We start from the raw sequence: 27,369 nt of genomic DNA on the forward strand, positions 1-27,369 counted from the left end.
GGGGGAGGGGGTCACAAAATATTTTCAGCTTATAAAGGGGGTCCTGTGCTCATAAAGGTTGGGAACCACTGATTTAGAAGGTATTTGCTGGATTGATTGATAAATTACAGAGGTTAGAAGGAGTTTTAAAAAATTTACTTGCTAGAACAGACAGGAAAATGTGAAAATCAAATATCTATAACAACTTGATTTGCAAATCAGCAGCAAATCAAGGGATTATAAACATTTGATTTTCACATTTTCCAGTATCTTCCAGTGAAGAAAATACTTTAACTGTAATATATGGCTTTATTGTGCTTTGATTTTTTTTTAACTGCAGTAAACGAATGAGTACCTTATTTTTTTTCTTTAGCTGAACAAACATTCTAAAAGACCAACTTTATAAAAATGTTAAAACATGGGGGTGGTGTTGAGAATGAGAGCAGACAAGAACTCCTAGTCCACAGTACTCCATATAGTTACTCTCATTTGCAAAACACACACATATATTACTAAATGGGTGGAATGCTACCAGAAGGACCTGGGCCAAAACTGTAGTGGAAATTGGCCTATAGAATGAATGGGGCAGTTATCAGTAGCAAGACCAGCTGACAGCTATGTACAATTAGCAGCATTTGTCAGTCTTCACAGTGCTAGCCATGGAATACATAGCTCTCACAGTGTGCCAGCCTCTAGTGTTTGGCACCTGAGAACCCACATGGCTTCGAAACAAAAACCACCCAATACTCACTGCTATCCTACACAATGAGGTATTTTATCCATATTGGCATTATTATAATGCAACTGCTAATCAATGTCAGTTAGCTGAAACAATCGTGTTAACATTAGCATTACCACTGTTGAAACAGTACTACCAAGTCCCAAGCTAACTGCCATTTTGCAGTGCAATAGAAGCCTCCAAAAGGTAACCATCTAGAAATAGTTGATTTGATATAGTCATTTAGCTTTAAATCAAGGTTGGGTATTAATATTTGAACTTAGCTTCATTACACTTTTTGCTTTCGATATTGTGTGCATTGCAGATATTTTAGTTCAACCTCCTGTGTCTCTGGGAAAAATACGATGCCTTACAAAAATGTTACCAATTAATCGAGTAAACAAGGAGGATTTTCTTTGTGTTTCACTCGTGAAAAATATAGGGCAAGCATATTCCTTTCCTGAAAAATAATTTGATGATTTAGCAGCATTCTGAACAAGCAAAGTAGTAAAGCATGTCACTCTTGATTTGTTTTTGTTTTTTGCAAGAAAGAAAGAAAGAAAGAAAAAGTGAATGGTACAAGGAACCCCAACAGACATTTCATTAAATAAATTTATTTGTTAAAATAATTTAACTCCAAGTACAACTGCTGAGTTTGCATTGAGTTCTATATACAATTTGATTTATTTTGAAACATCTTGATTTAAACAACTGACACCTTATAAAACTTGCTTAATTTTTTCAGTTATCAGTTGCAACAGAACTCCACAATCAACTGTTAAATATCTTTATTCAACTCTAGGAAATTCCAAATTGTCAATGGTCAAGCCTAGTTTTCAAAAACACACTGCAATCATTTATGGAAACCCTGATCAAGAAGTGACAGAGGAATAATGCACATTAGGATTCCTGCAGTTGCCAAATTTCCTTGGTCATGGAGTTTTGTTATTACAGTCCAATTGGTGCTTCAGCTGCACACTGGTGAAAAATCATGCATCCCTCCACTCCAAGATGACATCTTTATGTCATGTAGAAAAGTAAATACCAGCACATTTTCCCACATAAATTAATGGCAATTTTAGAATTTGGAGTGTAGGTAAAGGGGCTACTTTATTATTGGTCCTGTAAGAGAAAGTCCTGAAAAACAGCTATAAATATTTAGGGAGGGGGTTACCTTACCTAAAAAACAAAAAACTATTAGAATTTATGCTGGTCAGATTAACTTCTCTAAAGGGCAAAGGGGAATTATTTTCCCCTCCTATTTTCAAAATAAGTTGCAACATTTTATAACAATATAAACTTAAAAATGCCAGCTGCAGAAAAATACAAACCTCTACATGAAAAGCTAAAGAATAATTGGTCTTTGGATCAAATGATAATATTTTAAGGCATGTTATACCCACCCCCCAAATTACTATTATTGGAATATGATCAGGTTACAAAGATAAGCAGTTATCCTTGACAAGCTACTCCCAAGGTCTATAATGGCATTGATGCATGCCAGTGTGCTGCTCCTGCACATCTGTACATGAGGGAGTGCCACAGTGGTAAGGTTCGGGGAGTTACAGGGTTTATATTTGAAGAGAGTCACTTATCCTGTGACACAGATCTGGGATTGCCAAATGGTCTGGATTGGAGGGGGGTTGGTGATGATCACCTGACGTAAATTCTAAGCCCAACTTCCATGCCAGCCGGGGGGGGGGGGGAATTTGATGCAACAGAAACACAGCCAGCAGAAGCCAATCACCATCATAGGCTTGAAAGGGGGGAGGGAGAAACCACAGGAGTACTGGCACATCTTGAACTGGCACTAGATAACTGGTCTAGACACCCATTTTACCTGTGACTCACTCTGCAATCCCATGTAAATGTGAATAACTACAGCCCTCTTGCCGCCTTACAAGTATTTTAGTCAAATACACCCTTCACTGTCCCACTACAGCAACATTCCCCAATGTGGCATCCTCCTGATGTTTTGGACTACAACTCCCATCATCCCTGCTATACTAGTTTAGGATGATGAAAGTTTTTTGTCCAAAACATCTGGTGGGCACCAGGTTGGGCACTGTAGCCTTGTAAGCAGAACCTAAGCAACACACAATATGCCTCTTTAGAATTACACATAAAACTGTTACAATTTGTAGGAACACACAATGCTTTGTCTCTTAAAAAAGGGCAATAAAATGATCAAGGAAGTACTTTTCTGTTAAAAACCACATTATGCAATTTCCACATTAAAATCGTTCCCATTTTTACAAAAAATGCCATTTATGTCCTTCAGCCATCTTATGTCACTGTTATGACTGCATAAACTATTTGACATGCAAGGCAAGAACCATGTTTAGAATTAATAAACACAATATGCAATCAATGTTTAGGTTATATCTGTCCCTCTCATTTGTTTCAATGGTAATGTTGGTTATTTTCCTAACAGACAAAGCTACTGCTGTAGTAATATTCCTTCTAAAATACTTTAGGGACACATGAACACATGGCAGTTTCCCTCCCTTAACACATGCAGACTGTCAATGCGAGATGCACAAAGTGCCACAACTTCAAAGGCTGTGCAAGCTTCTTGGGAAGGAGCTACATTTCTCAAGTGGGACCACATGTTTAGCATTATACTCTTTGCTTTCTTGATTATGAGAAAAATCCATGCAAGGACTAAGGCAATAGTGGCCTATAATCATCCATCATTTTTGTTAAACCATTAGAAAGTGAACTAAATTAAGTGTTCCGCTGTGTCAGAAATAAAGTGGCCAAGTGTTGTCAATGTTCAAAAAATGCTTCTGAATTCAGTTTCTTTAAACACACTTTAGATTGCAGGTTGTTTGTGTGCTGACAGAGGCAAACATTTCAGAACTCAAGTTCATTACAGCATTTGTAATAAGTCACACACTCATCCACCAACACACACACAAGACACATACACCCCTCTCCACTCGCCTACACAATAAACTACATAGCTACTCCACAAGACTGAGAAACTAAACTTTGGGGTGGTATTTGGACCACAGGCTCAGTGATATTGCATTTTAAAGGCCAAATTCATCCATAAAAGTCCAGCTCAGTATGATCACTCCAGCATTTAAACCTTAGTCATTCTGACTGGAAACTTCCTTGATTGTAAGACATCAGAATAGCTATAATTGGTGCTGTTAAGTCATGCAAATTATAAGTATTTCACTGCTATGAAAATTAGGATCAGAGGCTGAGCACCATTTCAAAAAAAAGTTTCACTCACTATTTGTCACAGCAATAACCAGGGCAACAGGATCACTGTATGGCAGCACCTGACTAGCATGTTAGGCAACCGAAGACAAGAACCTTTTCCTTGCTCACCTATGGAACTACAATATTGTGTATTCAACTTCTGAGCCAAAATAACTCAATTGACGAATTGCCAATATTAAAGCTATAAAATGGCAAATTTGAATTCCATAGGTATCACATCAAAGACATAGCCCTTAAAGGCAAGAAATAAACTGGTAACCTTAAACTTAAAAATGCAGGATGCTCATACAGTCCCCATGAGGTTTCTGCAAAAAGGAACATCTGGATATAACATGGCTTCATTTTCCTTACAAGGTGGTACTTGTTAATGTGCTAAAATTTCCTTGTTAGTAAGGCTAAGCGATTTCTTTACCCCCATCACAGTTGCTTCTTCCTAGTTCAGATGAACATGTTTCCCGCTTTGTAAACAGAGAATTTGTTTGGTTTCTTGACTGAACCGCATCCGAACCAATCCACCATTTCTGAGCGTCAAAGCAGAATATTTAACACATTCAAATGTCCCATTGTTCTCTTTACAAGCCGTTGATTTTTCAAAGCTCCTCTCTTTACTTTGAAGCACTGATGGAATATTTTCCTTTTCACATGATGGGATAATAGAAAAGAATTAAATTAAAGGGAAAAAAACCCAGAACTACATCAACTTGCCAGTAATCCTACTAACACTTGTGTCAAAGATGAAATTCGCATATTTGACTGAGTAAACTTGGCCACAGGTGACAAGTCCTGAAATTCAATATGCAGACACATACATTTTGTTAACTTTTATTTATCAGTAGAGAATATGCAGAGTGCAAACTGTCTTTGCTGGTGCTCTCCTATTCACCATCAACAACTTAAAGCGGTAGCTGTTGTCTGACAAAGCCAACATACATTGTTTGTGCTCACCCTGTAAATCTGTCGGCTATGCCACAGAGTTGCAGGTGTAGGAGATGTGCTGCAGGTAAGTGAACTGTAGACGTTTATCCCCAATTCTTTCACTAAACTGATCAACTTCAATGTTCCACTTGGAGTTAACGCTGCTACTCCACTTTGGATTTATCCCAAGAGACCCAAGTTTAAATCATGAAGTGAAGTAGTCAAATTGTATTATTTTACCAAAAATACAGCAAACTAGGTCAATTCCATCATTTGGAATGCTATTGTATATTACATGCAGAACAGCATGGATCATCTTTATCTGGCTGGGAGGCATAGTTCATCTGTCTGACAATTTCTGCAAAGAGTTCATCCACCATTGTTTTACTTTTAGCAGAAGTCTCCATAAAAGGACAACCCCACTCTTCAGCCAGGGCTCTGCCTTCACTCGATGAAACTTCCCTCTCACTCTCCAGGTCCACTTTATTTCCAACCAAGATTACAGGCACCTTCTCATACCTGCAATTAGATACAAAAACAAGGTTTAAATCTGTTGCATCTTTAAAAAACAAGAATCCATACTACAGAACAGTCTTGGATTTGAAAAATGGTACAATGAACAATTGGGCAATTGGTTCAGTTTGGGACCTTGAGCCCAGTTACCTAGCAGCTTTAAACTTTGCTTCATGTAATGTTTCCAAATGGAGAACAGAAAGTTCAAAGGTATGTAATTATCATTTAGTGAAGTGTTAGTAGTCTGCTACAAAATGTTTATGTCTAAAAAGCCTCTATTAGAGATCAAAGAGAATGGCTTGGTTCACATGAGCAAATGATGGTTTGGTCATTTATGCCCACATTCTCCCTTCCTCCTTGCACACACTTTCAGAGGTTCAGGTCCTGCTCACGTATTCAAGGAATGCATGAGGGGGTCATAGGGCCATGTGGACTACCCTGTCACCACTAATAACAAACCTGGTGGCTACACCCCATGTTTGGGGCACGCAAGAAGGAGCTGTATGCGCACAGAGATCCTCCACACAAAAGTGGATTTTGATCCAGGGCTAGTCTGCACAGCCCATAACATTCCTCGCACATTCTTTGAAAGTGGAGGGTAGGATTGACTGAACTCCTCTCCTCCAATTTCTTCCCTCCTTCACAGTTAAAACTGAACTGGGCAAACAATCAAACTGTAATTGGTCCACGTACCAGAATGGGAAGCTGAGTTCAAACTGTGGTCCCCAATTCTGGCTTACAAACAAATGGTGATACATGCAAAACAAAAAGTCAAAAAGGGGATCACATGGGAGAAAGGGAGTGTGCAAGCCCAAGACTCAGGCATGAATGACCATGCTTAATGGTTTGCTGTTAAGTGTGAAGCAAGCCAAGATGGCAATATTCACCACACTTGGGCCCTAGTCAGACATTCTCTTCCATGTAATTTTAATCGTGTGGAGGGAGAGTTGGGTTCCCCTGCTGTCTCTGTGCCTGCACTGGGACTATGTCTGTAAAGGAGAAGCCACCTGTACATGTGGAGGCTCTCCCCGTGATCTGCAATTCTGATTGCACTGTGAGAGCATACTTGCGTACAGCAGGCCTCCCCCTTACAGCCATTTCCCCAAAGCACGGACAGCGGGGACACAACAGCAGGGATGGAGGTGCTCCTGCTTTCTCCCTTCATGCAATTATGACTGCATGGCCAGCAACGTCTGAAAGGGGCTTTTGACACAGCACTGAAGAGGTCTTGTGGCAGGCAAATGGAAATTCCCACCCCAACTAATTTCTTTTCATTTCTATTAAACCAAAAATGTCAAAGAGACAACACAAACCATAAATTACTACACTGCATATTCATATATTCATAAAGACATCGGGATGGTCAGAATTTATCCTGGTGGGCAGAAACATTCAAAGTGATTTTAATAGGCTGGAGCATTGGGCATTTTAGCATGTGTTTTAAATGGTTTTTATATTGTTTTAAGTTTTAAAATTGTGTTTTAAATTGTTTTTAAAATATGTGTTTTAAATTGTATATTTGTTTTAATGTTTTTGATTGCTGTAAACTGCCCAGAGAGCTTCGGCTATGGGGCGGTATACAAGTGCAATGAATGAATAAATGAATAAATAAATAAATAACAGGGATAAGTGCAGAGTTCTACACCTAGGAAAAAAGAAGCCAAATGCATGGGGGAATATTTGGCTCAGTAACACTACATGTGAGAAGGATGTTGTAATTGTTGTTGATCACAAGCTGAACATGAGCTAACAGTGCAATGTTGCTTGAAAAAAGGAAAATGTTATTTTAGGCTGCATGAACAGAAGTATCGTTTCCAAATCGTGTGAAGTACTAGTTCTCCTCTATTTGGCACTTGTTAGGCCTCACCTTGAGTACTGCGTCCAGTTCTGGACACCACACTTTTAAGAAGGATGTGGACAAACTAGAATGGGTTCAGAGGAGGGCAACAAGGATGATCAGGGGACTGGAAACAAAGCCCTATGAGGGGAGACTGAAAGAACTGAGCATGTTTAGCCTTGAGAAGAGAAGACTGAGAGATATGATAGCATTCTTCAAGTACTTGAAGGCTGCCACACAGAGGAGAGCTAGAATCTCTTCTTGATCATCCCAGAGTGCAGGACATGGAATAATGAGCTCTACTTGCAGGAAGCCAGGTTTCGACTGAACATCAGGAAAAACTTCCTAACTGTTAGAGTAGTATGACAATGGAACCAATTACTTAGGGAGGTGGTAGGCTCTCCAGCACTGGAGACATTCAAGAGGCAGCTGGACAGCCACCTGCTGGGTATGTTTTAATTTGGATTCCTGCACTGAGCAGGGGGTTGGACTCAATGGCCTTATAGGCCCCTCCCAACTCTACTATTCTATGAAAGATTACACAAGATTTTAAATCTCTTTGTTTCAGTTTATTTATTGTGATATTTTGTATTTCTGTACTTTTAATCTTTTGTACACCGCCCAGAGAGCTATTCGCTATGGGCGGTTTAAAAATGAAATAAAATAAATAAATAATAAATAAGATTATCTTGTCACAGTTTTTGGAACGAAGACAAACTATTTACTAACATGGTCTGTAATATATTTTTCAACAATTCGTCATCAAAATATTAGTTCAAGTATATTGTTGAGTCTTTAGGAACTTCCATGTCGTGCTCAAAACTCAGGCTTCACATCAAATAGGTTAGCCAAGCCCCTGCACAAGGCATGTACTAATTGCAGTCCTCTATCTAAAAATTGCGCACACCAGCTTAATAAAAAAGCAGGTACCACAAGACTGACTCGTCCCAATTATTTTGAAGAACAGTGCAAGTCAAGGATAGAAAATTCATTTGCAACCCCTTTAGAATTCTAATTTTGCCACACTGAACAGCTCCAGTGTTCCATCAGCAAAATACTGATTCTTTTGAAAGACTAACTATAAAAGCTTCAATAGACTAAGTAAAAGAACTGCTGCCAACACCTCTGTAAGAAAGATACTTAAATAAATGTTCCAGGACAAACATTGTAGCGTTTGACATATTCACATTAATATCAGTCCAAAAAACCCACAAAACCGCACAGACCCAGAGTTGGATGAAGAACATCAAGATAGCAATGGTCGTTTTTGTTTCATAGAATCTCATGTGTAAGTTTTGTTTCAATATACTACATAGTCGGAAGACATATGAAACTTACAGGATAAGCAAATAATTCTCTTAGAAATCTGCTGTTATAAGACAGAAAACAGATACAATGCATTATGATTGCCACTGGGTCCCTGGTGTCTAAAAGTGAACTTCCAGCCACCCTAGGGTGTCAAGCACTAAACCTTGCATCTCTGGAGAAGTATACTTTATACTTTGTGGTCTGTTTTGTTTTTGGAAGGGAGCACAGGAGTAGATAATTAGAAAGTGCTATGAAATGTCATAGTAGCATTTAGCACTACAAACAGCAAAATAGAATAATCATACAGCTCTGGATCTAGTAAAAACTTGTGTCAACACATTCTGCAGCAGCTGTTATTTTTAAAAAACAATTTCTTCTTTATATTTTATTACCAGTATGTATTGTTACCATTGCACCAACAAATTATCTCCTAGAAAACAGATAAATCCAGACTTGCTCCCCCCACCCAATAATATGTGCACATATTATTTTAAGATGGAAAACTTAAAAAAAAAAAAAGAGGAAGGGAGCACTGACCAACCAACAAGTGATTGGGATGACATTGTGGCTTCCAGAGGATGGCACCATCATTGCTCTGCAAGCCACAACCAAACACTCTAGATCTACCAAATGGTCTCAGTGCTCATTGTAATGAATGGGGTAAAGGAAACCCTTTACTTATATTCCGGAATCAAGATACACTACCCTAAAATGTACCAAGTGCATGGCATTCTTGTAGCATTTCAGAAAGCAGAAATGTTAGAGACATTTTACATCTGCAGTCATCTATGATTCATACTGGAGTAAATATTCTTATTTTAATGTAATGCTGCAATGCAGAAGTCAACAGAGCCATGATAAAAGAAGCCATGACATGCACTCCCCTTCTAGCTAAGTGGTTTTATGCAGTGGTTACGTGTTTCCACTAAAACGCTGAGATTTTTCTTCATGCACACAAAGCAAATATGATTTTTTGGTAATAATAGAAACAGACATATTTTGTGATGGGTGTCTAAGCCTTGCATGCTCACACTTGTTTGGGATTTGCAGATGTTGCACATGTAGTGGCAAGAGGGTTGTTCAGTTGAAAAAAAGTTGTACTATATTTAAAAGAAAATCCTGCTAATCCTGAAGTACAACTGCTTAGGTTTTAGGTTCGTTTACACATTAGGCCACTTACTTAAGAAACTAATTCATTTTTCAAACCTAGTTGCTATTTGGGCATAATCCTTTTCTTTATTTCTCAAAGAAGGCATCTGAAGCAGACTTAACAGGATTCTCATTCAAGAAAAGTGCCTCCCCCATGATGCCAGTTTCTTCAGCATATGAAACACATATCTGAAAACCAATTTTGAAGAGCACAGACCTTTGTACGAAGCAACGTCTTCAAAGTGTAGCATGCTGGAAGAGACAATGGCTACATTTGTATATCATCGTTAACCACAGTTTAGTGCAATGTGCATAAGAAAGAATAAGCTGCACTGAGCCTTGGGCTCATGTGCTTCTTGTCTCCCACATGGCCAATAGTTGTTCAGAGGCTTCCACTTTTACTTAGTGACAGCTTGCTGTGTCATCTGGACTCAGAAATGTGGTTAATATCAACAACGATTAGTTTAAACAAGCCAGCTTCAATAACCATGATGTAAATATTAGCTTGTTTGAAATTAATCACAATTAACATTAACCACAATTGCCTGGTTTGCACATAACACTAAACCATAGTTTTTTAAACTATGATTTATTAAATCATGGCTTAAGTGTTATGGGTGAGCACAGCCCACCAGCTAAACTATGGTTTATTAAGTAGGGCAAAAGATTGATCATTAACCAGGGTTTGTCGTTTGTTAACATCAACCATAGTATTATGTGCGAATCTGGACCTCCTCCTCAACTATAGTTAAGGAGCTGTCACTGCCCCGAAGCTACAGAGTTGTGAGTAAGAGTGGCAAAAACTTCTAACTGCTCTCAAGACTTGGTTGCTTCCACTGGTGCTTTTAACTATTCTGTGAGGTAATAAACAAAGGTTTACGTGATCATCTGCCAGACACCTCAGAGTTAACCATGATTTAGCACTATGTGCAAACCAGGCCAGTGCCAGTCTGGATGATATGACAAACTGTGGTTAAGCAAAAATAGAAGCTTCTGAACTCCTCGTGGCCACACAGTAGGAGTTGGGGAAGTACACACACCTGCAGCTCACTGTGGCTTGTTCATGCACACCACACTGACTATGGTTAGTTCCTGCTCATACACACCACGCTCACTACCACACTAACACTAATGCACTTCAAAATAAAACACATTTTACTCAATCTACGAACAGGGCCCTGTCCACTACACAAATATGAAGCATTTCTTTAGCATCACCTGCTTTCTTTGAATCCCCAAATTATATTGGATAGTTAGGAGAGTTCAGAACCTTTTCTACACAGAAGCAGAAGTTTTCATGAGAGGTGAACTAAATTGTTAATTGTTACTAAATTAAATGCTGAATTAAAGCCTACTATTCTGAAACAAACTCACATCTGTAAGAAAGAGCAGAATCTCATGATTGTTCCCCCCATCCTGGATATTTAAACATTGGGCTGTAGCATATGAATAGAGCATGTTTAAACCACACTATTTGCTGCCTGTGCATGCAAACTCAACTAAATAAGGACAGTTAAGCTTCAGTGAAGAGGGAAGATTTTAAAATGCCAATCAACTATGCATCTGAAAGTATTACTAGCCTTCTTTGTATCAACTGCTAAACTTAAAATTCTGACAGTCTGTTGACTGATAAAAGACTTTTCTAAAATAAATAAATTGAAGGATAATTTACTATTTAGTCCTAGGTCAAAATCTCACAGGGAATAGATGGAGGGGCGTGGCATTTCTTCTAAACGTTTTAAGGACAAAAAAGCCACTTAATATTTGACTTCTTCCTTCAATATTTGAGCTTAAATAATGCACTATAAATCCCGTGATGTACATGCATCGCAGGTGAGGCCACTTGATGTTCAACTTTTCCCATGATCTTAAATAATCCACTACCATGATTTTAAATAATCACCGCTCATGTGTGTGTGCATGAAGCCTGGGGGTAGGGCACCTGTCAAAACTCTAGTCTTGTTTGAGAACATTCCCAAATGAAGCTCTGGGGAGGTACAGAACACCTATGTTTGACTTAACAGAGACCACGAAGAAGAAGAAGAAGACGAAGACGAAGAAGACGAAGAAGACGAAGAAGAAGAAGAAGAAGAAGAAGAAGAAGAAGAAGAAACTACCCCGAGGAGGTTTTTGAGGGGCTTGAGGGCTGTTAGTAGAAAGCAACATCCTCAGCAATCTGAGTCCATGTGCAAAATTTCACACGAGGCTCTCTGGAACCTGCTCTCTGGGACTGGGGTGGGGGACTTGAGAAAGAATCAATTCCGGTGGGCAAACCTCCCACACTCCAAACTGAAAACATTTGAGAAGCACTCTGCTAGAATCAAAGCATCCAGAAGAGTGGCTCCTGAATTTCCTTGCCCCATGGGCCACATGAAAATTGTTGAGGGTCTTGACGGACCACTTAATTCTTTTTCTGCCTGTTGTAGCAAATATTACGTGCTGTGCTAGATGCTGAACGACCTTAATTATATTTTAATTGTGTCTTTTATTTCTTGTACATTGTATTTTATTGTATTACAATCTGAATTCAATGTAATTTAAGTTGTAATACAATACAATAAAATACAATTAAAATCAATATGCATATTTAATGCCATGAATGTGCCATCTTCAACCACAAGTCCATACACACCACAGACCACCTGAATGAAGCTCGCAGGCATAGGTGGTCTGTGGTCCAATTTGAGAACCCCTAATACAGAACAATGGTTCTTTCTAGAGAAGACATTATTTTCCCGAAGAATTACATCATCCTCTGACGAAACACACACACACAAAATCCAACACAAAATCCAACTAATGATCACAAATTAACACACAGCATGCTGCAGAAATGCATGCCTCTCAAAAAGTCTCTTGAAGAAGCCAGGCACAGGGTTTTTACTTCTTGTGTAACCAGTCTCCATCAGCATGGATGAAAACCAAATGACTCAAGGAGAAAAATTATTCCAAATCAACATTAAGTCATATTTTTTTAAAAAAACAATTTTGTTCTTTATTTTTAAATTTATATTATTGCAAGGTTTCAGAAAAAAACACTACCCCTTGATTTACTGTCTTATAAATATTTCTTGGGGAAAAACAGTATATAAGTTTTATAAATACATACATAGATCCATGATCCTTTATCAAATAGAAAAATTTAAGGCTCTTTTAATATCAAGATTCATCAGAATATCTGCCTTTTGAGATCAACTACAAATAACTTAAGGCCTTGTATAATGGAGATGATAATAAATGGGGCCAGGCACCAGCAAGTCATCACAGGTGCAGGGATCCTGATCCTGAATCCAAGGAGATCTCAATTCTGTCTCTCACCGGGATCATCCAATAAGCCCTATTTGGGCAACCTTTTGAAATCCTATATACTGACAGCAAACTCATTCTCCAAGTGTGGATCCTTATGTAGCCAAGAAGTCATGACACAAGAGGGAGGCATCAGTAAGCTTCGGGAAAACCCCAAGGTTTGCAGAAGGACAAAATGTATTTCGGGGGGAAAAGCTCAATGAGGACCAGTGGCATTGTAGTGCTGACTGTTCGGAAGGGGGTCAGGGGGGAAGAAACAGAAAATCAAGGGATGGGGGGAAAGAGGGGACCAGAATGGAGTACTCTGGAAGAGGGGCACGGGTGGCTGGAACTCTGGGAACTCTCCACACTGCAACATTTTGCCCTAGGTCCTACTTGTTATTAATATTGATGACCACTTATTAAACAGAGACGTTTCCCTTCCTTCTTAGGGATGTCTTGAAAAGTTCTGGATGCTTAGCCTTCATCAACAGTTCTGTTCCTCATACCTGTATGATACTCTCCATCTCTGCACAGATAAGGCAGAATGCAGAAGAGCCACGTGCAGGTCTCCTTTCCAACGGCAGCTTATCACATCTCCTGAAGGGTAGTGCAAAAATGCAGTGCTTAAAGGCTGCAACCAAGAGAAAGTGGAGAAGGGTCTTCTGTGCATGCCAAAGCAAGAGGGTCTTTGGATTCTATCTATAGCTCACAAGACACATGGCTGTATGAACAAAGGTTTTGGATCACCCTCCCAGGCAACATAAAAACTATTTAGTTGCAGATCAACTTGTAATGATGCCAGTTGGCATGCAGATTTGTTTAGATCAGAAAATATCCTAAGTACAAACGGGAAATGTGATTTAAATCTGTCCCTCCAGGCCTCTGCACACAGCCATCCATACAACATGCACTTCAACCATCTTTGACCGGACTGAATTCTTTTGTTCCTTTTCATAATCCTTCCGATCCTTTCCTCATGTACTTCCCATCTTAGACTATGGACCAGCCATATCTTTCTCAAGATACATCTCAACTCCCAGAGCAGATTCTGGTAGCTAAGTGCAAGAAAGGTTATATTTGAGAAATGTTGTTTGGGCGTAATCCAGCTTCTAGTGTTCTCTCTACAATCAACACATGGAAGTTTATTTTGAAACACTGAGATTCTCAAGAGAAACCTACATCTTTTCTTCCACCTAAGGTAATCAAGAGGCCCAGAATTTGCATGGTTGGTGTGGTGTGCGTACCCATACACACATGTGCATGCCAGGAGAAAATGGAACAGACAGATAATATTACCATTATACAGTGATGACTATTCTGCACTGGTCAGGCGGCATCTGGAGTACTGTGTACAGTTCCACATTTTAAGTTCACTGACAAACTAGAATTTGTCCAGAAGAGCAACCAGGATGGTGAGGGGTCTGGAAACCCAGACCTGTGAGGAATGGTTGAAAGAGCTGGGTATATTTAGCCTGGAGAAGGGGGGGGGAGAAGTCTTGACAGCAGTCTTGAAATATCTGAAGGGCTGCCACACAGAAGATGGAGGAGACTTGTTTTCTGTTGCTCCAGGCAGCAGGAACCAATGGGTGGAAATCGCAGGGAAGTAGATTTTGGCTGAACATTAGGAGAAATTTCCTAATAGTAAGAGCTGCTCGACAGTAGTAGCATTAGTTGCTTGACTGTCTCAGGAAGCTATTGGCTCTCCTCCGCTAGAGGCATTTAAGTAGAGACTAGATGGCTCATTCAGGGAACCTGACAGGTTTAGCCAAAGGTGGGATCATCACAAGTGGTGGCTGTAGTGGTGGGATACGAACAAAAGAGAGTCCCTAAAAAGTGGTGTGACTGTAAAGGAATAACAAATAAAGATTACTTGTGAGTGTGTGGCAAAGAGTGTGTGAGCTCCAAAAAACATGGCTGAGTTCATGAAGATGAAGAGAGAGGAGCTGGTGGGAAAATGTATAGCGTTCCATTTACCTCATGAGGGTAAAGAGTTGGATGAATTGCGGGTGGCATTAATAACATATACGTCAATCCAAACCAAAGAACCTGTAAGAGAAGAAACCCCAGAAGGGTGCTTAAGTAACCCTGCCTATGTGGAGTATTTAAGAGAGAAGTTAAAATTGGAGGCGTGGAACCTGTAATCGAGCCTGAGGTCGCCATAGCAACCCCTAGTGCGCCTGGAGTGAATGAAACTTTGTTACAAATGTTTTCTACTGCAGAAACACAACAGTTCAGGGATGAGCTAGAAAATGATAGCAGTTTGAAAATAATAAAGGAAAAAGCCCTTCTACAAAGAATCCCCTTTACAGAAACTCTGAGGGATCAAACTGTGTGGGAGAATTGTGTACTGTATAGGCTGTGGTTACTTAATGAGAGAGAGAACTACTGTGAACCAGTTAAACAATTGGTTGTACCTAGCAAATTTAGATCCAGATTGCTAGAGGTAGCACATGATGTTCCTTGTTCAGGGCATCTTGGAATTAAAAAGGCCAAGAAAAGGCTGACTGCTCATTATTATTGGCCAAACATTTCTAAGGATGTCAAACAGTACTGCTCCTCTTGTATGACATGTCAAAAAGTGGGATAAAAACAAAAGCTCCACTGAGATTTCCTATTCCATTGGTGTGCTATGTTGTGAAAGAAACCTCACCCATTTGGCACCTTTATGGGGGAAAGGACTTTGGAAATGCACCACCTACATCTTCAGCTAAAAACTACATTAGTCCTCAGAGTTCTCCTTCTCACACACCCATGCGGCATGGGCGTAATACTGCCTGTGGGGGAAGAGGAAGGAACCCAGATTTCTTGATGGAAATACAATTAAGCATGGTGAAATTCCAGCCTGAGATGTATCCATCTGGCGAATCAGAGTGTGAGGTCAACTTGTTAGAGCAACCAGTTTCTCGTCATGTGTTGGTGGTTCAAGATCTTGAGATCAGAGATTGCTTGGCTACATCTCAGATGAATAAATTTCTCTACCTTTACTGTAGTAAGGAAATGCGTAGAAAGGCACATTCTAATATGTTGATAGTCAAAGTGTTGCATGTGCGTCCTGAGTCGGGCAGATCACAAGAGTGTTGTTTACGAGTGTCATTAATGCCACTTCGTCTCAATATTGATCAGGATGCCATGTTTTTCTTGAAGGATTTTTTCACTAGTCTGTCTACAGAAGTAGGAATCCTAATGACTCCAGATCCTGAGGTTAAAAAGCCTCCTGGTGCAGACATAACATGTATCTTACCCAAGCATCCCAGCAGTTTCAAGGAGCCAAGCCCGATTATTTCTTTCTCATTACACAAACGAGTGAGTCAGAATGGAAGAGTGCTTGAGGAAATCAAGAAACAAGTGAGAGCATTTTTAGGTATGGCTGGTTTTTATAGAAAGTTTATAAAGGGGTTTGGAGAAATAGCAACCCCACTGCATGAGTTAACGCAGAAAAAGTGTGCTGAGTGCGTGAGATGGGATGAAAGGTGTCAAAAAGCTTTTGACCAACTGAAGCAAGCGCTGTGTCAGGGTCCGATATTGATAGCTCCGGACTTTGAACAACCGTTTATAGTTTAGAGTGATCTGGCTCTTGGAGTTGTGCTGATGCAAGAGAGGGAAGGCATCAAGCATCCCATTGCATATCTGAGTCGAAAACTGTCAGCGAGAGAACGGAACTACTCATCGGTTCAGAAACAGTGTTTGGCAGTCGTGTGGGGCCTGGGAAAGCTGCGTCCCTATGTGTGGGGAAGGAAGTGCATGGTCATCATGGATCATCATGCGTTGCTGTGGCTGAACACAATGAGAAACAACAACACCGTGCTGCAAAGGTGGTCCTGGGCACTGCAGGAATATCAATTGGACTTCGTTTTCATCAAAGGGAAGGACAATGTGCTGGCGGACGGACTTTCAAGGCAGGTTGCTGATACTGCAGTCATGTGAACAAAATGAGGGACTGAAAGGACACTCTACCCCTGAGTGACAGACACTTATATAACACGTCATATTATTTCTGGGAACAGGAGTAATACTTTGCTTTTATTTAAAGGGGGGGAAATGTGATGTCCTTATATGTTAAAAACTGTAAATATGGTAAGTGCGGGTTTATATAGGGATATATGGTAAGTGAATTGAGTAAGGGGGGGAGTACATGGGCTAGAATGCGGGAGAATGTTGGATGATTATTGGCTGAGGGTTTGAATGGCTGAAGGTATAAATGAGAAGATGACAGTTGAGTTGGGGAGGTCGGTTGGTGAGAGTTGTTGGAGAGTGATTGGAAAGGACTTGAAGTGGGAGGCAGTTGGGATTGAGTTGACAGAGTTCTGAGGAAGGTTTGGATTCTATTAGGCTGATATTTGGACAGAATATATATAACTAGAAACATAAGAGTGACACTATATGAAACCATACTCTTGTTAAACATTCCTAAAGCAATCTTGTTATTTCCTAGTGTTATCAAATAAATACTTTTATTGGTTTACCAAAAGCCTGATCCTTGGCTGGGGATATACAGACCAGAAGGGAGGGCAGTGTAATTACCAAGGCTGAAGGGAAACTGTATCTAATGGCGGCAGCGGTGAAGGAAGAAAGTGTAACATCGTCAAGTATCCAGAGCAACCCAGGATTGTATGCTTTATAGACAAAGATACAAGGGGGTTGTGGACAAGGGCACCCAGACACAAATTAACAAGCCATAGGGAGGCGAAGGTGAAGTCTCTAGCAGTATTATTTACAGGGAGTGGCTGGTGGATCTGCCTAGCAGTGTGATCTTGAGAGATTTGTGCTAGAGCGGAGTGAGAGAGAAAAAAATGACAATCCTGACTGGTGGTGTCCTGAGGTGGTGCCTAGTGAAAGGCGGTAGCCACAAGCAGGTGGGAACCTGACAGGTGGAGCCAAAGGTGGGATCGTCACACTCATCTGTCAGGGTGTTACATTCTCTATTGAGTGGAGATTGTGCTAGAAGATGATCTCCAAAGTAACTGTCAATTTCTAAAATATGAACCTGATAGGGTTCTAAGATCTTTGTCTAAAAGGATCAAGTAGGAGGTGATGGGAAACACTCCTCCCTGCCAAACACCCTGGAAATTCACCACCTGACAGAAACTGAATTCAGACTCTTGTATCTTGGGTTAAGAAGTGGAGATATGAACAAGCCTTGTACCTGCAGGTGGAGCCCATTCCCTCCCTTCTTCTTGGTGTGCCACAATTAACCCTAAAAATTTCAATCACAGTTTCCTATTATGATTGAACAGGCTAACAATGGTTACCAGGGTGTGACACATGTCAGGATCTTAAACCAGCTTCAAAATATGGTTTAAGATCCTCCTGGCTTGTTCCAAATTCTAGAAACAGAATAAAATAATAAACAACATCACTCCTTCTGCAATATGCAAAATAGCTGTTTTTTCTCCAAATTAACACACATCAGTTTTGACTATCAGTTGTTATTAGATGTTTCTAAACTTAATTGTGTAACAAAGCAAACAATATTCATTAGAAACAAAGGCATAAACTTATCATGATGACAGCTTTTAAATAATTTGTAAAGTTTCAACTACAGAAACTATGCATTTTGTACACACCTGGAAGGCACTACCATTCTTAAACAGGCAAGCAAGAGGAGACCTCAACTACCGTGGATGGGGGGGATAATCCTATGTGTCCTCACAACAAACCTGTCAGATAAGATGGAAGACTGTGATCAGCTGAATGAAACTGGTGTGATTCACAAACTTTGTTTCATATGCACAGGCTGTGATCCCAGACACGCTTACTAGATAGCAGTAACAGTGGGACTGACTCTTGAACAAAAACATGCAAAGGATTGTGCTGTCCGAGAGAAACAGGGTACTACTTCAGCAGATGTGTTATACCAACCCGACATTACATACACTTTACTAACATTGCAGGAAAGAGTAACTCTTCAAGAGGTATGGCGGCAGTATAGACTAGCTGCTTTCCACAGACTGAAGTGTCTGTCTCTCCCACTACAGAATGCTGCAAACCTGACTTTGACATACATGTTTCCCCATCTCCTGGAAAACACAGTTTGGTTTTCTAATATTTAAATATCACAAATTGCACATTTTTTGTCGCATTATGTTATATAAGCTCAGGAGCCAGAAGTGTACAAAAGTATGCTTGGTGTGGGGAAAGTGGTCAGAGAAGTTTCTCTCCCTCTCAGAATAGAAGAACATGGGTCATCCAATGAAGCTGAATGGTGGGAAATTCAGGACAGTCAAAAAGAAGTGCTACTTCAGACCGCACATAGTTAAAACTGCAGAATTCACTGCCAAAAGATGCAGTGACACCCACCAGCATAGATAACTCTATGGAGGATAAGGCTATCAATGGCTACTATATGCTACCTCCAGCATCAGAAGGAGCATGCCTCCAAATACCAGTGTCTAGGGAACAGCGGAAGGTTTGGGTTACTGCCCTCATATTATACTTGGGGACTTCCCAGAGACATCTAGCTGACCTCTGTGGGAAATGGTTATACGAAATAGACCTTTGGTCTTACCCAGAAGGGTTATTCTTTTACTGAAGAAATTCTCCTTTGCTCCATCCCTCTGTACAGTACGGAATTACAGCCTGCTAATGGACTCTGGGGAATTCAGATAAAATCTCTGAAGCTGTAACAGTATGTTTACTTATTCCCTAGGAAAATCTTTTAAGATACAATGCATTCCCATACACCTCATAATGAGGATTTTAATATGCTTTGCCAAAAAGCCATACAATGTTCAAAACACCATTCACTGAGCCACAAACATCCTTTTAGGGAAGGTGTGAGACTTAAGAAAAAATCCTACCCCCAACAACTGTACAAACATTTTAAAACCCAGTTTCACTGCAAACACTGTTCTAGCATGCAAGTGATGTGTCAAACTCTACCTGGTAATTATAAAGTATATCAACTCCCTCTCATAGAAATAATTTCTTAATCTGTTCTCTGCAAGCAGTCACACTACTTTTAACCTCTGAAAGCTTACACTGGTGTATCATTTTTAACCTTTGTTGGAAGTAGCCACCTTTTTTTTTTAACCGCATAGTAAAAAAAGAGTTAACACTTGAACCAAGTTCTCAGGAAAGTAGAACTCTTCTTTAGAAGCCTCTCCTTTTAATCCGCTTATGTGCAAGTACTGGCACAAAACTATTGACTCACATTTTCATTATGTTTTCCATTTATTTCTAAGCACTGTTTCTATGGTTTAAACCTATTAGGATTCAACAATACCTAAGTTGTTATAATTGTGAACAACTTTGTAAAGACAGGGATTAAAAAAATTGAACATAAAAATTCAGTGTTTAGAACTCTGAGCTATTTAGAACGCAATTTCTTTTAAATACCTCTAGTTGTTGGCGAAGATGACATTATTCATGAGAAAATATTTTGCAAAGAATTAAAAGCAAATATTGAACACAGTGGATTGGATCCAGACTAAACTGGGTAAACTTAGTTTCCTATTGACTTCAATAGAAAAGTTAGTAACGACTTAAGGCTGGATCCAAAGGTAAGAGTGAAGGTGGCAGAAGCTGACTTCCACGTTCCCTCCTCCCCACAGCAGTTGCCTCACCCCCCCAAAATGCTCCACCAAAGGTGGGGGGACCCTGCCGAATAGGGTGGTCTGTTGTGCAGGGGGCTTAGTGAGTTCCCTGAAAACTGGGTGGCTGCTGTAGGGAGGAGGGGGTGGAGAAGTCCACTGATGCAGTCTGGATCTAACCCAGAGTTCCTTGTGAAATCAATCAATTCAGCTAACTTAGTCTGGAGACAACCCAATATAATTATCTCCAATGTATGAACCTTTCAGAGTTTGAGATAAATATATTATGGAACTTTCAGATAAGAACTGGGCCAAATCTAACCTGAACGTTATGAATGTCTTCTGGATGCTACTAAGATACTAGGGCTCTTTCAGAAAAGATTGTTGAAATGACTGCAGGACCATAACTGAATTAATCAAGGACTTTTGCCCCAGTAAGTGCTCCAGTTATAGAAGAAATCACTATCAGTAATGAAATCTCTGAAACAATTATTCCCATCACAATAAGCAGCACTTTCACTTCCTCCAGTGCACAGGAGAGTATATTAGTATCCTGAACACTAACTGGATCATGCTGTAACATGCAAACATATCACATGACAAGTCTTTCTTTCGTATCATTTTGAATTTTGTGCCCCAAATTGTTTTTGTTGTTTCCTTTTTAAAGTTTCCTACCCATAGTAGTGCAGCATGCTATCTTTGGGCTTCAGAACTAGACACACCCAATTGCAGACTACAGGGATGGTATATTGCCAAGAAAGTGGTACTACCATACTAGCCATCGGCAACTTTAGCAGGGCAAGATACCCTGTCTGTAAGAACCCTTAAACAGGTTCATCAGATGGATACTTTTTATTACAGTTGGTATAAAAGGCGATGCTTTAAAGACTGACACTCAATTTTTCTGCAAGTTTCATGAATTCCAAAAGACAAGGTTTTGGAGTTTTAGTTGTGCAAGAACCAATGTTCATGGCCCTTTTCAATTTGTAGGATGTGGATTAAGTGTACATTATTTCAGCTTTTTCTCCTGTAGGTATATGGTTATATAACTGTCTTGCAATATGACAAAATCTTGGTTTTCCTCTTGGTTTTCAATTTCCAAAACTGTAGTATCATGGTCACTGGAATGAAAACACATTGTAAAGTAGTCCCATGATAATTTCACAACATGGAAGGAAAAATACACACTTCTCATTCCACATTTTAACACAACAATCCTGGACACATAATAATAGTTACATGAATTGGCCTGAAATCAGCACTGTAATTTGCACTGACATTCTACAGCAGGTGAACGATTATTGCTGAAATATGTGGAGTCCGACATGAACACTACAGAATATATTCCACATAACATTCTTATATCTGCCCAACTGCATGGAAAGTCTCCAAGCCAACAAAAGAATTACTTCCCCCAAGGAAGCATGCAATCTGGTGGATCCAAACAGGAATCCCATTCCACTTGTTATGACATCTGTGAGGAAGTGGATGGGGGAGTGGGTGACAAACATCTCACCACTGTGTAACTAATGAAGCTCGCTATGACACATATTTTGTTGTGATACAACTTGCTTACCAAAATCTCCGGTAGTTAATCTAGCAACCTAATGTATAGCAAGCTCTGCAGACTTTTCCAAGGTCATGGAAATTAAGAGATATCTTATATTTCCCTCATTTGATGCATGGGCAGTGGAATTTTGTTTAGTTCTAGTAGCAAGAACCTTTTGACTGGTACCACTGGATTTTTTAATGTGGCAGTTTTCAAGCAATGTCAACTTATTTATTTGGGGCAGGAGAACATATGAGCACACATGCGAACTGCAGCAGCAGTCAGTAATATGTAGCAGCAATCTGGATTCTGACAATGTTTTGTGTACTGCAACTGGCTAGTTTCAAATATGATAGATTCTATCAAGTTTTGATACTTGATGCTGATATATTAAAAACATTAGCATAGAATCTAAGTTTAAAAAGTTGCCACAGCATTTCCTCAAAAGACTTCAGAACTCACTAGATTGAAAAAAACCTAGTTTGATGGCTTTTTGTTCTCTAATGAAAGTGCAAAAAGGAACACAAATCATGCATCTTTACAATGTTTATCAGAGATATGCGGACAAAATACAGAGTTAAAAGAAACCAGGTATCACACACAGGGAAGATCACACATTTTTTAACCAGAAGAATAGAGGGATAAGTTCCCTTATTTTGAATCCACTGCTCATTCCACAGCAAGTAGCACTTTACAGAAAATGGAAGAATGCACACAAAGAAAAATCACTAATAATATTGATATTTCACATGTAAATACAGGAACACTATGATTAAATTTCTTAGTGAGGACAGTGGTACAGATTAGCTCTGTAATTCTCCGATAGTGGGCCCATTAGCAGGCCACAGATAGTTAGAAAAAGAATCCTGGTGCCTAGGAAGGTGATGCTGGTACTTGTTCCAGCTGAACGAGAATGAGAGTTCAGAAGATGGCAAAAAATGTTCTGCATGGTGAGCAATCAGGTACAGGCTCCTGTGGCAGTATTTGGTCATCATTCCTCTGCAAACTTCCCTAATGATGTAGAGACAGAGAGATATCTTTTTCCTACCATGAACTGCTTGTTCTTTCTCCTTGCTAGTATCTAGGGATCTAAAATATTTTTCCAACCTTGGTAAAAAAAAAAAACACACTACGAGAGTTAAATGTCTTCTAGTGAATGCAGAAGACAAAATCTTAGTGAAAAGATACATTTTACTTCTGGATCTTGGATAGGGGATAGAAGGGTCATTAATAACATTTCATCACCTGGCCACATTAACAAAATACTGCAGCAGCATTGTAATAAAAGAAGACAGCCTAAACTATTCTGATTGGAACTGTACAGTGGTTTAAAAAAACCAACATGCCCATCAATACTGCCACCAATGGAATTCCAATAGCAGAAGAAACCACAGTAACAACTTTTGCTTAGATTCCACAACGCATCCTGAGAGAGATTAATGAGTTCCAGAGATAACATCCCCAGAGGAGTCACAGGAAAAAAAGAACATTACTTAAAATAAAATAAACTGGATACATTTCCAGATGTGCCTCAATAGTGGCTTATTAAGATTAGGAAAGAATTTTATACTCTGATGTTCGGATTTTTCTCTTTGACATTCCCAGTCTCAGAGTTGCTATGGGCAACCATCATGCTGGACAGGACATCATATGCTTGAAGCTATGGGTTAAAGGGGATATGATTTTGTGCCCAGAACTACAGTTGTTAAGGAAAATGCAATGGTTTACTAATACTCTGTACTTGTCTATTCCAGTCCACTTTCAATATTAAGGAGCAAAAAGCACTCTTTCTTGTGATGAGGCTTGGATGGCAGCAAAATTCAGGACTCAATGCATCACCATGTTTAGGGCTATGGAGAATGGTCCCTAAACCAGAAGCAATTACTCATTTTGGGTAGTGAAGACCGATACCACTGCCTCCCCACTGGGTGTTGCACTGTTTACTTGAACAAGTTGAATGGTTTTACTTAATTTATTTTTTGTCCCACAGGCACTGGGCCTGTTCCCAACTGTGCCAGACTCTACTTAGTATCTGAGTCCATGTGAAGTTAGAATTGAGGATGCCCAAAGCTAAACCTTCTCTATGGTTGCACTACAGAATTGGTCATCAAGGATACCACCAGGTGCCACTCTTGTATACATTCATAAACTTGTCAAGACCTTTCTTTACAGCTGGGCCTTTGGTGTATTGGATGTATTGTAATGATTTTTACTGCCAAGTTTCCCTAGTCTCTTGTTGTCTTTGGTTACTGATTTTCAAATTTTACAATTATTGCTATATTTTACTGCTGCTTTTAAGTTCTCGTTCTTATTTTTAAATAGTGTCTTATGGTGAACTGCTCTAGGCACAGTACTATGAAAAAGTACATAAGTAAGAAGGTAGTCTATGGGGATTTAGACATGAACAGATTCTATCATAATGCAAGAGGTTGGTCCTTCAAAAGCTTTTAACGTGTTAGGGCTGATCTTAAAGTAGGTGTTATTCATCTAGATATACAGACACTGAAATAAACTGCTACAGTTTCAGTGTCCACACCAATCACAACAATTTTCCCCAGCAGTCTTAATACTAATAATTATTCAGTAGTTTTAAAAAGATGCAGCTTCTTGAAATATCTTTTTCGTGCTCACTTAGGAGGATGGCAAACATGTTGCCTGAATCACTTCACTATGAAGAGGCAAAGCTTTTCTCTAATGCCATCTTCTTAAACCCTGCAAGACAAGTCAGTTAACAACCAGAGAATCAAGACACTATCCCAGTTTCAGTCAGCTGGACATGATACACCCCATCATGACATTGGTGCCAATATTATTACAGACAGTGTTTATCGTGGGACAGAATTACTTCTAATACTTTTAGACAGTGTTAAGCCAGAAGCCGGAAGTGAGAAATCCAAAACCACCTGTCCAATGTATACTTGGAGTATATGTGCGGGGAATCAGTTTGTGCATATAATGATGTGGACCAGTAGCAATACAAGTACACAGAATGTTCTACAGAAGTAGAAATCTAGGCAACAGGAATAGGGGACTTAGGAGGCACTTTGTATTTAAGATAATATAGATACATCTAGAGAAACACAAGACAGAGGAAGGTGTGTAGAGGAAAGTGCAAAGTAACTAACATGGATTGAGTGCAGAGGGACTATGTGCAGAAAGCTAGAGATGAATATACCAGTGTGGGGTTAAGGAGTTGGAGAAGTTGTGCAGACTGTTGGGAGATGCAACACAGAGCCCCAGAAGTGGAAGAAATGAAGAACTGAAAACTCTGTGGGTGGGAACAGAATTAAAGATAAACAAGGACACAGAGGACAAATAGATATGGATGCAAGGCACCATGTGGGTGAAAAAAATAATGTGGGTGAATAGAAATGACAAGATTTGTCACCAAGTTCCCAAAGAAGGATGCAGTGTGGGATGCTAACTGGGCATGGAACTGCATTCTGGCAAAGGGCAGGAAACTGGTTAAAATACTGGCTATGGGATGCTGTTTTTGGTGTTAAGAGGTGGCAAGTCTTTTTAGACAGGAAGAAAAAGGCCCATTAGTATGTTGCAGAGTCAGTGGAGTGATCTCAGGGTTGCCAGGGCAGGCAGGTTTTGATATGTTGGGTTAGGGCAAAAGAACCCATGTAGAGAAATCAGGCAAGTAGCTGTGTACAAGACAGATAGAGCTACCTGCAGGGGGAAAGGTTGGTGGTGGATGGGGTACTACAAAGCACAGGAGAGGACACAGAACTCCCTACTGGTCAGATAGGAGATCCGCTGGGCAAAAGGCAAAGAGGATGTAGCTGGTGACAGCGGTCCCTGCAGAAGCATTACACAGGAAACTGGGAAATCGGAATTTGGGTGGGTGGGGTTGGTGGTGATATTGGAGGGAGGAGGAATCTCGCCTAGTTAAGGCGGGGTCTCATCATCATCATCACCTCTTGACGCGGATGATCTGGTCGCGCATAGGGCGGATGTCCTGGAAGCTCTGCTGGTTGACGAGACTATAGACCAGGATGAAGCCTTGCCCGTTCTTGATGTAAAGGTCCCGCATGGAGGCGAACTGCTCGGTGCCGGCCGTGTCGAGGATCTCCAGCACCGATGGGGAGGCGTCCACCTCGATCTCCTTGCGGTAGAAGTCCTCGATAGTCGGGTCGTACTTCTCGATGAAAGTGCCAGTGACGAACTGCACAGTGAGCGCCGACTTCCCCACCCCGCCCGAGCCCAGCACCACCACCTTGTACTCGCGCATCCTCTTCCCGCCGCCAGCCTCCGTCTGACCCGACCGCCTCTCACCGACCGCCACAGCCACCGCCTTCTCCTTAGGAGCTCATCCCTCTGCAGCCGCCGCGTCCTCCGGCGCCGCCATGGCTCAGGGAGGGAGGGGGAAAGGAAAGAGAACAGGGAAGGGGATGGGCCGCTTCTGCAGTCACAGTTGCCCCTGGGCGGCGCTACCGGTAGCTGCGACTGCCTTCACGAACCACTGCTAATGCGGCGGCGGCTGCCGCTGTCTCTGCCAGCCGGAGCGAACACCCCGCCTCCTCATTCCTCGTAACCAAGGGAACCACCAACCAGGCAGTGCCTGGGCATCTCGTCACATTTTTCGAACGAACACGCCTTCGCCAATCGCCACTACAGGAGGAGCTGAATGACACACTTTCACTCTCCTTTCTTTCCCTCTCTTTCTCCCCACCTCCTCCGCCCTGTTTCCACGTGACAGCTCCGTTACCTTCCCATTGTAGCCTAGGAAACAGTGGCCCGCCTTGAACCCATCTGTCTCTCTCGCTCGCTCGCTCTCGGGCACGTGGCTCTAAACCAACCGGAATCGGCTTTCCAGTCACGCGCACCCCCGAACGACCCAATCGGCAGCCGGAGTGCGGTTGCTACTGCGGTAGGAGTTGAAAAAGAGTCTCACACTGACAGACTGTCCACTCCTTCCTTCCCTCTCTTCCCTCGCTCAACTGTCGCTGGTCGGGCGCGGGCGGGCAGGCCCAGGGTGGGACGTCAGGTCCGGGCTTGGTAGCATAGAACCCGCGGGGCGTGCCTGACGGGATTGTAAAAGCCGAGGACGGGGATATATCCCCTCCTTCCTCCCGGTGGCTCCCTGTTGGGATCAGGTACGACCTTATGCAGAGTCGGGCCCTGTTCCCAGTTACTGGTGACCCTCAGCAACGTTCCTTTGCCGCCCCGTCCCCAAGTTCGCCCCCACTGTGCCTCGAGAGAAAATGGAGGTGGCGAAACAGCTTGGTGTCTCTGCCCGCTTGCTTGTTCTCTCTCGGCGAAGGAACAGGAAGGATTGAGCTCAGCACCCAGGGAAAGAGTGTAGGCATGGTACAGAGGCCTCCAATCCGCTCGCTCGCTCACC

At 41.0% G+C, this 27,369-nt stretch overlaps 1 protein-coding gene across 3 annotated transcripts; it reads right to left on the reverse strand.

The window, feature by feature from the left end:
* Positions 1-1,336: 1,336 nt before the first annotated feature.
* On the reverse strand, positions 1,337-26,724 carry RAP2A (RAP2A, member of RAS oncogene family). 3 transcript variants are annotated; one of them, XM_061630060.1, is made up of 2 exons: positions 25,943-26,724; positions 1,337-5,365 (listed from the first exon to the last, which is right to left on the reverse strand). In XM_061630060.1, the coding sequence occupies exons 1-2, from the start codon at positions 26,254-26,256 to the stop codon at positions 5,128-5,130; spliced, it is 552 nt and encodes a 183-aa protein (XP_061486044.1). In that variant the 5' UTR covers positions 26,257-26,724; the 3' UTR covers positions 1,337-5,127. The 3 variants fall into 3 exon arrangements, with proteins under 3 accessions (XP_061486044.1, XP_061486047.1, XP_061486045.1); XM_061630063.1 differs by lacking the exon at positions 1,337-5,365 and adding an exon at positions 18,518-18,598; XM_061630061.1 differs by lacking the exon at positions 1,337-5,365 and adding an exon at positions 22,618-23,030.
* Between the last annotated feature and the right edge of the window lie 645 nt (positions 26,725-27,369).

The sequence above is a fragment of the Rhineura floridana genome, chromosome 5 (genome assembly GCF_030035675.1).
Source record: "Rhineura floridana isolate rRhiFlo1 chromosome 5, rRhiFlo1.hap2, whole genome shotgun sequence".
Taxonomy (NCBI): Eukaryota; Metazoa; Chordata; class Lepidosauria; order Squamata; family Rhineuridae; genus Rhineura; species Rhineura floridana.

Bases quoted from the DNA above. Each gene is read 5' to 3' on its own strand.
- RAP2A (XM_061630060.1), bottom strand. From the start codon at position 26,256: ATGCGCGAGTACAAGGTGGTGGTGCTGGGCTCGGGCGGGGTGGGGAAG. The intron at 5,366-25,942 runs GTGATGATGATG...ATCTAATTGCAG, and splicing joins CAGATCATCCGCGTCAAGAG to GTATGAGAAGGTGCCTGTAA.